This window comes from Nannospalax galili, unplaced genomic scaffold (genome assembly GCF_000622305.1).
Source record: "Nannospalax galili isolate Female #2095 unplaced genomic scaffold, S.galili_v1.0 scaffold221, whole genome shotgun sequence".
In the NCBI taxonomy this organism is placed as follows: domain Eukaryota; kingdom Metazoa; phylum Chordata; class Mammalia; order Rodentia; family Spalacidae; genus Nannospalax; species Nannospalax galili.
In genome coordinates, this window is record NW_008344592.1 from 649068 (window position 1) to 663405 (window position 14338).

At 43.2% G+C, this 14338-nt stretch overlaps 1 protein-coding gene across 3 annotated transcripts in view; it reads left to right on the forward strand.

Annotated features, from left to right (window-relative positions):
• Positions 1–14338, forward strand: part of Phf20 (PHD finger protein 20) — a 123757-nt gene that overhangs the window by 48121 nt on the left and 61298 nt on the right. For all 3 annotated transcript variants that reach the window (XM_008840765.2, XM_008840766.3, XM_029567195.1), the window contains 2 exons: positions 4046–4217; positions 6876–6960. In XM_008840765.2, the coding sequence (XP_008838987.1) occupies positions 4046–4217; positions 6876–6960 (257 nt within the window). The remainder of the gene's footprint in view (positions 1–4045; positions 4218–6875; positions 6961–14338) is intronic.

A 14338-nucleotide genomic window follows, 5' to 3' on the forward strand; every position in this document is an offset into this window, starting at 1 on the left:
CTCTTTTAGTTGTTGCCTCTGGAAGGTGAATGTGGGTAGAAGGTTTGGTTTGGCTTAGGAAGCTACTGGGAGGTGAGTGGTTTGAAATGAGAATGGGAAGCTAGGTATAGTGGTGAATGCCTTTGATCCTAGTACTTTGCCTAGGAGGCAGAGGTAGGAGGATCTCTGAGTTCAAGGCCAGCCTGGTCTATGTAGTGAGTTCCAGTCCAGCCAAGACTACATAGTGAGACCCTGTTGAAAAGAAAAATTTCGGGCTTGCAAATGAGAGTGAGTCTCTTAGTGGATGTTAGTTACACTTGAAACTAGGGATTCCTTCCCTTTCCTGCCTATGAGTAGAACATTCCAACTCCTTTTGATAACCTTGCCTCATCCTCCCTAGTCCATCTTGTAGTTTTCTAGATACTTTAAGTTGAACCAGATGAAATTATTATTTTTGTGGGCAAAAAGCAGTTGGCTATCACCAATTTCCTATAGTTCAACCTAAGAGTTTGAAAGCTTAGTCATTTAATAGATCAGGTTTGCCTCAAGGATAGGGTCAGAGCACATGTGTATATAATCCCTTCTGGAGCCTATAATTGACTTGTTACATCAAAGGCACTTAATAGAGTTCTGTGACTGATGAAACTGAGCTGTCCCCAAAGCAGGTAGCAATTGTGATCTATTAAATCTTACTGGGTCGATCTTATAAGATGCTCTTTATTGCTTCCTCTATCTCAGACGCAATCTTGTAAGATGCTCTTTACTACTTCTATCTCTGACATATAGCTATGTCCCCTTACTCTCACAGGAGAGAACCACTTTCAGGAAACTGTGTCCTTTGCCACTGTTGAGTCTACTGGCAGCTGCTGAGCCTCTTGAGAGTTTTCTTTAGGTCCATATACAGTTAGGATACCCCAGTTCAGTGAAGGGTTTTTGTTGTTTATTTATTTTAATATTTATTTTTATTTTTGTGTATGAGTATATTACCTACATGTATAAATGTACCTGTGTCATGCAATGCCCATGGAGGTCAGAAGAGGGCATTGGAATCCCCTGGAACTGGAGTTATAGATGGTTGTTAGCTGCTGTGTGGGTCCTGGGAATTGAACCTGGGTCCTCTGCAAGAGTAGTCAGTGCTCTTAACTGCTGAGCCATCTCTCCAGCATTTTTGTTTTTATTTTTGAGACAAGGTTTTCCTCCATAGCCAGGCTGGCCTTGAACTGGCAGTCTGCCTTTAAAGTGCTGGTATTATAAGAAAAGCTTTTTTGAATTAAAGAATACTTTAGGCTAGCTGAGGGCACAGAAATTCCTTCAGATTTGAGTGTGTGTGGCGAGCTGTAGTATAGGAAGTTCAGACTTGATTCTGTGGATCTCTACTTCCTAGACTTTTATTTTAAATACATTTAATTTTATGTGTATGAGTGTTTTGTCTGCATGTATGTAATTGTGCCTGTGTCATGCAGTGCTGATGGAGGCAAAAAGAGGGCACTGAATTTCCTAGAACTGGAAATACAGATCATTATGTTAGCCATCATGTGGGTACTGGGATTTAAACTTGGGCCTTCTGGAAGAGCAGTAAGTGAGCCATCTCTCCTCTGCTGAGCCTCTGCTACCTCCTTATCTTTTTGAAAGCACTGACCATTGCAGGTAGAAAAGAAGTTAATGAGTTTGCTTTACTTGACCAAATAAGAATACTTAAAATGGAGCATGGTGTCACATACCTGTAGTCCCAGCACTTGGGAGGCAGAGGCAGGCAGATCTTGTGAATCTGAGGCCAGCCTGGTCTACTTAGCAAGTTCCAGGCCAGCCAGGGCCACATAGTGAGAAGTCCCCCCCGCCCCCCGCCAAAAAAAAACAATATTTAAAATGGGGGCTGGAGAGTGTTAAGAGCACTACTGCTGTAGCGGAGGACCCAGCTTTGGTTCCCAGCACCCATGTGGTGACTAACAACCATCTTTAACTCCAGTTCTAGGGGTTCCAGTGCCCTCTTGTGACCTCTGTGGGCATTGCCTGACATGGATGCACTTATACACATGCAGGCAATATACTTGTACACACAAAATAAAAGTAATAAATACTTTTTTTTTTCATCTTTTTGAGATAGGGTCTCCCTGTAGCCCCAGCTGACCTGGATCTCACTATGTAGACCAGGCTTGCCTCGAACTCACAGAGATCTGCCTGCCTGTGCCTCCTGAGTGCTGGGATTAAAGGTGTACACCACTCCTCCTGGCCTGTAGACAGTGCTCTTAACCGCTGAGCCATCTCTCCAGCTCCCTCATCTTGTGTTTTTTTTTTTAAATATCTACATAGTTCTTGATTATATGGCTTTAAAAATACTCAAAAATACCTGGGCATGTTAGCACATGCCTGTAATCCTAGCACTTGCAAGATAGAGGCAAGAGGATCTTTAGCTATGTAGTGCTTGAGGCCAGCATGGGCAACATGAGACCTTGTTTCAGAATACCACGCCTTAGTTGTGGTAGTACATGCTTTTAATTCCAGCACTGAGGAGGTAGAGGCAGGCAGATCTCTGTAAGATTGAGACCTTTTTTACAGTGAATTCCAGGCCAGCCAGGGTTACATAGTGAAACCCTGTCTTTAAAAAAAAAAAAAAAAGGGAAAACCAAATCAAAGCCTCAAAATTGAGACTGTGTGGTCTAGTTTGGGTTACATGGTCATTCTAATTTATTGGCACATGGTAAATATAATCAGAATATTCCTGTTTGCTTCCTGTGCCCTTGCTCAGACCTTGTATACATATTAGGTAAGTGCACCTGTGTTGTGCAATGCCCTCGGAGGACAGAAGAGGCTGTTAGATCCCCTGGAACTGGAGTTACGGATAGTTGTTAGCTGCCATGTAGGTGCTGGGATTCAAACCTGGATCTTCTGCAAGAACAGCCAGTGTTTTTAACTGCTGAGCCATCTCTCCAGCTCCTATATCATGTCTTCTAACTGGTTCTGCAACCACCTTTACATGAGGGAACTCAGGTTCTAATAGATTAATTTAATAATTCATAAATTAAGGAATTATCAGGTTGAGATTTAAAACAAAACTTTTACTGTAATAGGTATGATCTGTGTTTGTGAGTATTTGCGTGTCACAGCGTGAATGTGGAGGTCAGAGGATAACTTTGGAAGTTGATTCTCTCCTTCTAAGGTGGGTTCTGGAAATCAATTCAGATTATCAGATCTGTGTGACAAGTGCTTTTACCTGCTGAGCTAGCTATGTTTTAAAAATTTTATTTATTAGTTTTATGTGTATGAGTGTATTGCCTGCATGTATATAAGTGCACACATGCAGTGCCTGCAGAGATCAGAAATAGAATGTTGGATCCCCTGGAATTGGAGTTACAGATGGTTGTTAGCTGCCTGTAGGTACTGGGAATCCAACCTGCAGCTAGTGCCCTTAACTGCTGAGCCATCTCTCTAGCCCCACCCCCCATCTCCCTGTGCTGAGCTGTCTAACTAGCTCCAGGTTAAGATTTTTTTTTTTTTTTTTTTTGAGGCACAGTCTCCCTGTAGCCACAGCTAGTCTGGAACTCATATTGATCAGGCTAGCCTGGATCTCATAGAGATCTGCCTGCCTCTACCTTCCTCCTTTTGAGATTAAAGGCACATGTGTGTCACCATGCCCAGCTCCAAGTTAAAAAAAAAAAACAAATTTTTTTTTGATGGGTCTCTGGACCAGACTGGCCTTGAATCCATGGCAGTTCCTCCTGCTTCAGCCTATCAAGTGCTGTGATTACAGGTGTGAGTCACCAAACTCAGTTGAGATTTGAACCAAATACACAGCATCTCAAAGTAATAGACTTTTTTTTTCCTTTTTCCTTTTTTTTTTTTTTTTTTGAGACAGGATCTCATATAACCCAGGCTAGCCTCAAACTTGAAGCAGTCCCCTTGCCTTAGCCTCCCATTGCTGGGATAACAGGTATGTATCACCATGCCTAGCTTTAAAATGGCAGGTCTTTAACTTTATAACATGATCCTGTGGGAAGAGGCTTGGAAGGGCACTTTTGGATATTTTGGGTGGGTATTAAAGGAACTTCAATTTTTTTCCCTGACTCAGGTATCCAGCTCACATAGAAGACATTGACTACGAAGAAGGAAAAGTTCTCATCCATTTCAAGCGTTGGAACCATCGTTATGATGAGTGGTTTTGCTGGGACAGTCCTTATTTACGCCCTTTAGAGAAAATACAACTGAGGAAAGAGGGCTTACATGAAGACGATGGATCTTCTGTGAGTAGCATACCTGGGGAGTTCTGGAATGAATGAGGCTGATCCTCCTCCATAGGGTAATATGTGTCCAGCCTTTGACCTCTAGTGGGAAAAATCAGTACCCACTGGTGGAGCAGTTCTCATTTTGGCCTGTGGTTGTAACACTGTGGTCTCCATGGACTGGGGCTCTTGAAGAGTCCCAGTCTTCACCTGTTGATGCAATTGATGGAACAGTTCATAAACTTGCTTGAGGCAACGCTGATATGAATAGCATCTTACTTTTTACTGACCACTGTTTTCCTAGTCTCTTTGATAATGCTGGGTACATATTAGGTCTTGAGGAAATATTTCTTGAATAAGTCAGGTATGGTGGCTCATCCCAGCTCTTGGGAGGCCAAGGTGTGAGTTTGAAGCCAGCTTGGGCTACAAAGTAAGATCTTATCTAATCCTCCCCTCACTTCCCATGACAGAGTGGTGGCACATGCCTTTTAATCTCAGACCTGAGGAGGTGGTAGCAGAGGAGGACGAAGAGTGTAAGAACTCTGTTTTAACCAAAACAAAATGAAACAGCTGGGTATGGTGGCACATACCTTGTAATCTCAACACTTGGGAGGCAAAGGCAGGAGGATTGCCACAAGTTCTGAGTCCAGCCTGGTCTACACAGCAGTTTCCAGGCTAAGTAGGCTACATAATGAGACCCTGTTTCATAACCAGTGTGTCTAGAAGATTGTATACTAGCATGTAGATACCAAGATCATTTACTGTGCTAATCTGCTGTCATTTATTAAGCAGTCAGTTTGTGTGTGGATCCTGTATAGTTTCATATGCAGGCGTTTATAAGTCCTTGAAGAACTTGGACTTGATTGGACTGTTTTTCATTTTTCTAAATTTCATCATTGTTCCTAGAGCCCTTACTGACTTCATAGTGATGCACAAAGTTTTACTTTTAAGTGTTTTTTTGTTTGTTTGTTTGTTTGTTTGTTTTTTGTCTTTTTGAAGCAGGGTCTCCCTGTAGCCCCAGCTGTCCTGGAACTTAGTATGTAGACCAGGCAGGCCTTGAACTCACAGAGATCAGCCTACCTCTGCCTCCCAAGTGCTGGGACTACAGGCGTGCGCCACCACGCCCAGCTTAAGTTTTTTTTTTTATTTTATTTTATGTGTATGTGTGTATTGCCTGGATGTGCACCTGTGTAGTGCAATGCCTGCGGAGGACAGAAGAAACTGTCGGATCCCCTGGAGAGCTGGAGTTATGGACAGTTGTTAGCTGCCATGTGGGTGCTAGGATTCAAACCCAGGTCTTCTGCAAGTACAGTCAGTGTTCTTAACCCCTGAGCCATCTCTTCAGCCCCTCTTTTAAGTGTTTAAAACAGGCATGGAGACATCTGTAGTAGTTCTGTTGCTTTGGAATCTGACTCAGCCTGGATTCTGGTTTCCATTCTTTATCAAGGAGTATGAACTCTGGCTGGCCTTTTTTCTTTGCTTTGTTCTTTGCTTCTAGTTCAGGAGTGTTCAGTATTGTTCCATGTAATCATTGGGTGTTCATTCTAAGGAGTTTATCAGTGTGAGTTCCATGCTGAGGAGACAGCATATAATGTTTTTTTTTTTTTTTTTTTGGAAGGGTGTCCCTAGTCGCAGCCTGCCTAGAAGTCACTATGTAGACCAGGCTGGTCTCAGATCTTGCAGAGATTCACCTGCCTCTGCCTCTGCTTCCTGAGGGCTGGAATGAAAGGTGCAGGCCACCATGCCTGGCCATAATAGCATATAATGGAAAAGTGAATGAGTGCCTCCCTGGGCCAAGACCCGTAGGACTATTGGTGGCATTAAAGGCATGAAGGCTATTTCCCTCAAGATGAAGTAGCCTCATTTCTTCCATTTCCTAAACTGGATGTGTTCCCTGGTGGTCCTTTGCTCTTAGATTCACTTTCCTTATATATACTGGACAGGGGAAGATTGTGCCTTCCCAGACCTCCCTTGTTTGGAGACTCCTATGTCCCAGCCTTCTTATTATTTTGTATTTTATTTATGTTTATATGTGCGTGTCTATGTGTATATGTGCATGAGTGGGTGCAAGTGCCCCTGGAGTCCAGAAGAGAGTGTCAGATACCCAGGAGCTGCAGTTATAGGAGGTTGTGACCTGCTGGTTCTCTTTCCACCACGTGGGTCCTGGGGGTTTAACTCAGGTCATCAGGCTTGGTGGTAAGTGCCTTCCCCTCTGAGCCATTTCACCAGCCCTATTTTTTTCTTAATCATTTATTTATTTTGGTTGTGTTCATGTGTGTAAGCCCATGTGCTACAGCATGTATGTATATGGATGTCAGAGGACAACTTGAAGGAGTTGTTCCTTCTTCTACCATGTATGTCCTAGGGATTGAACTGAGGATATCAGGCCTGGTGGCACACACCCTCACCCACTGAGCCATCTCGCCGGCTCTTTGCTTTGAAGACATGGTCTTGCTGTATAGCCCAGGTTGGCTGCAAACTCATGATTCTTTTGTCTTAGTTTCCTGAATGCTGGCATTACAGTTGCCCCCAGCACCCCAGCCTTCCCTTCCCATCCTCTTATGTATCCTAGTTTCTTTTATGAATTCTGGTATAATGTGCACCTTATGAGATTCAGGTAGTAACTGGATTTTTTTTTTTAATGTTTTTTTTTTTCTTCTTTTTTTTTTTTTTAAATAGGAATTTCAAATAAACGAGCAAGTCCTCGCTTGCTGGTCTGATTGTCGATTTTACCCGGCCAAAGTCACTGCTGTTAACAAGGATGGTAAGGCATTTGAGTTGATGTTATTTTTACTTTTGTGTAGGGGAATTTTATAATATGTGTATTTGTTAGTGTATCAGTTTTATTGTCTGGGAATCCTTTTTCTTCATGTTAATATGTCAGACGCTAGAAAGATTATAAATGGAAAAAAATATGTATACAGAGGAGGGGTTTGCCCTAAATTTAATCCCCAGCACCACCAAAACAAAAGGGGGATTGACTCTGCTGAGTGTTGGGCCTTGGACTGATTTAAGTTTTGTCTGAGAGTGGTTGATATGATCAAAATAAATCTCCAAGGCTCCATCTTCTGAGTTGTCTTAAGAAATTACTGGCCTTCCAGTTAATGGTGAAATCCATTTCACAGCTCTTTCTTTCTCTGACTCATTTGTATAAGCTTATGTTTAAAAGAAAATCTTTTCAAGTATTGTTTTTCATATATATCTTACTAACAACTTGTTTGGGGAGAAAGCACACATACTAAACTGCATCATGTCCTTTTAGGAACAGACATAGTTAGGTAATTAATGCATTTTGCCTCTCTAAGATTCTTTAAGATCTTTTTCTTTTAGTGGCTTTTATAGTCAGGTACTCTTCATGTTCATAAATGGTCTGGGAAGTTGTAGATTAATCAAGTCATAATTAATCATCATGTTTTCTTCTTGAATAAGGAGAAAGGAGCACAGGAGGTGCTCCTTTGAGGAATGGTTGTCCCTCAGCTCAAATGAACATTTTAGGGAGTATCATGAGTCACTCCTTAGGTAAAGGCAGGAGCAGGGAGCTGCTGAATCCATGGGGAACAGAAATGGAGTGAATGGAATCAGATGAGGGAAGTGCAAAGGAGGGGCAGATGAAGGAAAAAGGTTTTAGGAGCTTTTGGAGGGGTGGAGGATGTCTTCCTGGAGGTACCAGAAGTTTTAGGAATTGACAGTTTGTATCTAGTACTTGCAGATCCAGATTTTGGCATCATAGCAATATCAAAAGATCTCTGGTGGAAAGTGGAGTGAAGCCAGTGCACAAATTGGGCCAGAGGAGGTGAAACAGGATGGTGTAGACAAATCATGAAAAAGGGGAGGAAGGGGTCTGGATACAGGGTTTTGTGTGGGGGATGGATGTGAAAATTTTTCCAAAGTAATTATTTAAGGAATAAGCGCCGCTGGCTGCGTTATTGTTACAGCTAATTAAGGTTTTAAAATGGCTTTTAAACTGGGGCCTCTAAGTCTGGGCATGGTAGCACATGCCTCTAATCCCAGCATTTGGGAATCTAGAGTGAAGATCCCAAGTTTGAAATCAGCTTGGGTTATATAATGAGTTAGAGGCCAGCCTGGGCTATACAGTGATACTGTGTCTTAAAAAAAAAATTCAAAACAATAACTGGGGCAACTAGAATATTGCGAATTACAAAAAAAAATGTCTTCAGTTTCTTTTATGAGCTAATATCATAGGAAGGAGAGTTTGAGGCCGTGGTTGTTTCTAAAATGGTCATTGGCCACTCTTTTATATTGGTTCTGTAAGCTCCAAATTCCACCCAGTTCATTTTAGTTGTTTGAAGGACATGGAAAAATGAGTGGGGATTTTTGTCAAAACCTCTGTCTGGAAGTTTTGTGTTGTGCTGACACAAGGTACAGAACCCTGAAGCAGGAGGCTAGCAAGGCAGTTTGGGAAAGCTGGCCTCTGGGAGCGTAGATCTGGGCCTGGTTTGGAGGGGAAGGCAGTGGTTCTTTTTTTGAGGTGCTGGGCAGTGCTAGTCGAAGTGTGCTACCCCTAAACTGTATCCCCAGGCCAAGGTGGTGATTCTTAGGGTTAGCTTTAATTCTTCACAGTTATTCTAGGACTTGTGGGATTGGTAGCTATAGTTCCTGACATCATCATCATCATCATTTTAACTTTTAACTTTTTAGACAAAGTCTCACTCTGTAGCTGGGGTTGGCCTGGAGTATTCCTGTCTCAGCTTCCAAATGCCGGTCTCAGCCTCCAAATGCCGTATAGGCATGTCCCATCATACCTCTCTCCCTCCCACTGTCTCTCCCCCTCAGTCCTCCCTCCTTTCCTCTTTGCTTTCTCTTGTTTTGTGGTGCTGGGGATTAAATAATGCCAGGGCTTCCTACATGCCTGGAAAGTGCTCTACCACTGAGCTATATTCCAAAATCTTTACTTTCTTTCCATTCCTACCCTGGAGTTCTGTTCTGTTTCAGGTTTTCTTGGTAGACAGGGCCACTGCAGCTCATGGAACTGTGAGGAGGTCTACTGGCAAGGTGCCCCTTTATTTCCTGTAAATGCTACTCTTCCTCGTTGGGGCTGCCAGGTGGAGGCTAAGCATAGTGCAATGACAGCTTGTGAATTCATCTTTGGTTTAATTGTCTTGTTGCTCTTAACTTTCTTGGTGGTTTTCCTGAAGGTGAGCATTGACTAAGCAGGCTGTGGGTGGGACCGTGGCCAGAGTTCTGGAGCGGTAGCTACTGGCTTGGGGAGTCTGGCATGATTGAAGCAGACCAAAATAACAACTCAGGAGTTTGATAGGGAAGTTAACACTTGGAAAAGGGAGAACAGTATTCTTTTCAGCTTATGCTCCTTAGTGGGCTTATTTTTTAATAGTCTCATATATGAACTTGAACTTGTTGCTGAAGATGACCTTGACTCCTTATTCTACTGCCTCTAGCTGGGACAGGCTTCTGTCACCACACCTTTTTTGTTGTTTGTTTTGTTTTTCAAAATAGGGTCTCGGGCTAGAGGGATTGTGTAGCTGTTAAAGGCTAAGGCTAACAACCAAAAAGTTAAAGGTTCAATTTTCAAAATAAGGGTCTCACTACATACCCCTCCCTGATTGGTTTATAGTCACTGTATAACCCAGGCTGGCCTCAGACTTGTGGCAATCCTGAGCCACGCTGCCCAGGTGTTTTTTTTTTTTTTTTTTAGTAGTGGGGGAGCAAGCCTCATTTAGTGTGAAGCAGCCATAGTTGGTAGCCTTGTCAGACCTTCAACCCTCAGTTTATGTTGGATTACTTCTGCTTTCAGAGAGTTTTTGCTTTGAAGCCATGTTTAGAGAGTTGACCTTGGCTCTTGTCTGGGTCTGTTTGGTTCTTCCCTTTTAGCTTTTTTTTTTGAGATGGAGTCTGGTTGTGTTGCTTAGGCTGGCCTTGAATTCCTGAATTTAAGTAATCCTTCTGCCTGGTCTCCTAGTACTGCCACGCCCACCACCTCTATTTTTGCATGGGATATCAGAGCCACATAACTGTCAGAGCTCTGTGCCTCAGTGGAGGGTCACTGCTCTGCAAGGCATTCTTTCTGAGGAAGCTGCAAGTAGGTTAGCAGTTATGACAAAGTGAGCGATTGTTCCTTCCTGTTGATCTCTGGGGTGTTTTTTGAAACTGAGTCTTATTTTGTAGCCCTGGCTGGCTTAGAACTTGATATGTAAATCAGGTTGGCCTTGAATTTGCAACAGTCCTGCCTCCCAAGGGTTGAGATAGGGATGTGCACCACCCCGCTGTGGCTTTTTGAAAGTAAGCTAAACAAGCCTTCTTTAAAATCAAATGCCTATTTCTGGGTCATGTGCTTCCCTTTCCTCCAGTTCAGCCTATTTTGGGCCAGTGCCTGGAGCTTCTGTTTATATCAGGAAATGCTGTGGAAATGGTCTTCTTGTCTCTCCTGAAGCAATTCCTATTATTTATTTTCTTTATGCTGTAACTGATCCTCCATTTGGAGTGTGGGGAGGTTGGCACCTTGTGAGCAGCTTTGCACAGAGAAGAGAAGGAAGGTTTAGGTCTACACATGCAGGATCTGGCTTGTTATTTTCAGTGGGGGATATTGGTGCTTTTCTTTCAAAGTGACTTGGTGGATGGTGTTAATTAGAACCACTTACTGGTCTCTTGCTTTGTGACAGCCTCTGTGCTAGGCAATTTCCATTTTGTGTTATTTATTTATTTATTTAGTTTTTGAGACAAAGTCTTACTATATAGTTCTGGCTGGCCTGGAACTCACTTTGTAGATGGAACTCAAGAGATCCACCTGTCTTTGCCTCCTGAGGGCTGGTGGTTGTGTTTGGTTTTTGAGACATGGTCTCCTTAGTCCCAGCTGGTTGGGAACTCACTTTGTAGACATGACTGGCCTTGATCTCCAGAGATCCACCTGCCTCTGCCTCTGGAGTGCTGGGATTAAAGGCATACATCACAGTGCCCTGCTGAGTGTTTGTTTTTTAAGTCAGGGTCTCACTATGTAGCCTAGGCTGGTCTGGAACTCATGACCCTCCACTTCAGCCTCCCAAGTGTGGGGATTATAGGAGAGTACCACACTATGCCTGGAGTAATTCCCATGTCCTGTCTCCCCTAGTCTTCACATAGATGTAGAAAGCTTATTGTCATCAATCTCATCCTCATTTTATGGATGAGAAGTTAAGCTCGTAGGAGAAAATGCTTGAGGTTACAGAGAACATAAATGGTAGAGCTGAGATAGAGCGGAAGTCTGCAGAGCTCCAGAGTTTTTTAACTGCATTTCCCATAGTACCAGGCTGTCTCCGGAACATCCCAGCAGGGTTTTCCTAAAAGGGCAGGAGTTGTCAATTATGCTTAGGTGTTCATTGATCTGATGCTAGGGAGGATGTTGGTGTGTCTAGTCTTTTGACATAGTGACAACTTTGTCATCTGCAAAGCTCACATTTGAGTTAAATCACCTCAAACATCTCACAATGTTTAAATAAGTTTACACATACTTTTTTTGTTGGGCTGCATTCATTGTTATCCTCAGCTACATGCAGTCTGTGGGCTGAGGGTTGGGCATGCCTGGTAAGTAGTCTGTCTTTTCTAGAACCTAGTGGTGTCTTGGGAGTCCTGACTGGGGGACAGGTCCTTGTTGGCCCTGCTTAGTGTTTATGTTCACTACTCTTGATCAGGACTCATTTGAGGAGTTAGAAATCAAAAGGGAAGACAGGCCTGGTGGTGCAGGCCTGTAATTCCAGCTCCTCAGGAGGCTGAGGCAGGAAGATCATAGTTCCAGGCCTGCTTGGGCTACAGAATGAGTTCAAACCTAGCATAGGCAACTTAGTGAGACCTTCCCCTTTTTAAAAAAAATTTACTTCTATTTTATGTCTATGAGTCTTATGCCTGCATTTATGTAAGTGCACCTGTGTTGTACAGTGCCGTGGAGGACACTGAAACTGGAGTTGTGAATGCTTGTTAGCTGCCAAGTCAGTGCTGGGATTCAAACCTGGGTCTTCTACAAGAATAACCAGTGCTCGTAACTATTGAGCCATCTCTCCAGCCCTGAGACCCTGTCTTAAAAGAATGCTGGTGGGGTTAGAGAGATGACCAGAGGTTAAGAGTACTTGCTGTTTCTCCAGAGGACCTGGGTTCAATTCCTAACACCCACATGGCAGCTACCAACCATCCCTGACTCTGGTTCCAGGGGATCTGATGCCCTCTTCTGGTGTCTGTGGGTATTGCACACACATGGTACACTTACATGCAGGCAAAACACCCATTCACATAAATAAAAATAATAAAGTATATTTTAAACAAGAATGCTGGTTAAAGCCAGGTTTGGTGGCACACACCTATAAGTCCCAGCACTTGGGTGGCAGAGGCAGGCAAATCTCTTTGTGTTCAATGCCAGCCTGGTCTACATAGTGAGTTCCAGGCCAGTTGGGGCTAGGGGGAGACTCTGTCCAAAAAAGAAAAAGCTGGTTGAGTAGTTTCAATGGTTTTTGAAATTTTCTACTACAGAAACCATGGCCAGTATGTAAAATAGTTCAGAAGAAAATGCTTAGGGGGATGAGAAGTGGGGTGATGCCATTGTTCCTTCTGAATTATTTAAGCTCAGGTTAGGCTTTGTTTAGTGTGAGCAAGCATGGAAGTTTCAAGTGATAGATGGCTTGAAGTTCTTTGGCTATAAACTGGGTCAGGAGTTGGATACTGCTATTTAGGAAAGGGGCCTTTGGATCTCTAGCCTGAGTTTGAATCATTTCATAGTGGTCAGTTGGTTCTCTGGGTCTGTGGATTGAATTTAGGCAGCAGAGCTTGGGCAGTAGGCAGTGTGAGAGAATAACTGGTCAGAGGTCAGCAGGCAGGCTGAAGTTCTAATTCTGCTGCTATCCTAGATTTCTTTTTATTTATTTTTTTTAAAGACGAGGGCTTACTCTATATTCCAGACTGATCTGGAACTCATGGAATGAGGTGAGGATTACAGACATAAGGCATCATACCTAGTTTCTAGCTCTGTCTTAGAACTTACTATGGAACCTGCCATTAGAAAGAGTTAGCCTTGGGGTTGGAGAGATGACTGAGCAGTTAAGAGCACTGGCTGCTCTTGTAGAGGACCTGGGTTCAATTCCTAGTATCCATATAGTGGCTGACAGCCATCTGGAACTCCAGTTCCAGGGGAATCCAGTACCCTCTTCTGACCTCTGAGGGCATTGCATGACACAGATGCACTTACATACATGCAGGCAGTACTCTCATACACATAAAATGAAAATGATAAATAAAATATTAAAAAAAGGAGAGTTAGCCTCAAAATTAACCCCAGTCAGCTGAATATGATGGTCCAGGCTACTACTACTTAATATGCTTTTAGAGGTTGGAAATGTCTGTAAAAATGGCAGTTGGCAGTTTTATCCCTCCCTCTCTCCCTCCTTTGCTTTTTTTTTTGAGACAAGGTCTTACTATGTAGTAGTTCTGGCTGCCCTGAACTCATTATGTAGAGGAGCCTTGCCTCTGCCTGCCAAGTGTTGAGATTAAAGGCATGAGCCATCACTCCCAGTCCTTTTCCTTTCTTTTTGAAAAATAATTAATTAGGGGTTGGGGATTTAGCTCAGTGGTAGAGCGCTTGCCTAGTAAGTGCAAGGCGCTGGGTTCAGTCCTCATCTCCGGGAGAAAAAAAAAAAAAAAAACCCACAAAATAACAAACTAAAAAAATAATTAGCTTGTTTGTTTGAGATAGGATCTCCCTGTAGCCCTAACTGGACTGTAACTTGCTATGTAGACCAGGCTGGCCTTGATCTCATAGAGATTTACTTGTGTCTGCCTCCCAAGTGCTGGGATTAAAGGCATGTGCCACCATGTTCAGCCTAGTCCTTCCCTTTTTCTTTAGAGACAGTCTCACACCATAGCCCAGGCAGATCTTGAATTCAAGGCAATCCCTCTGACCCAGCCTCCCAAGTACAGGTGCATTCCACTATGCCTGACTACTATTTTCATTTCGGTGTAACTGAACTTCCTTTGTTAAAGCAGTTGAAAATATAGTCCTGGATGGTTTGCTAGCACCCTGCATATTAAAGATTGAAGAGCTGGATCTTTGGTACTCTCCCTGTTTCTCACCTCCATCCCCAGATGGCCATAGATACAGCATACCATGAATGGTTGCTTTATTGTTGTTTAGAGGGTGAGGAGAGAGC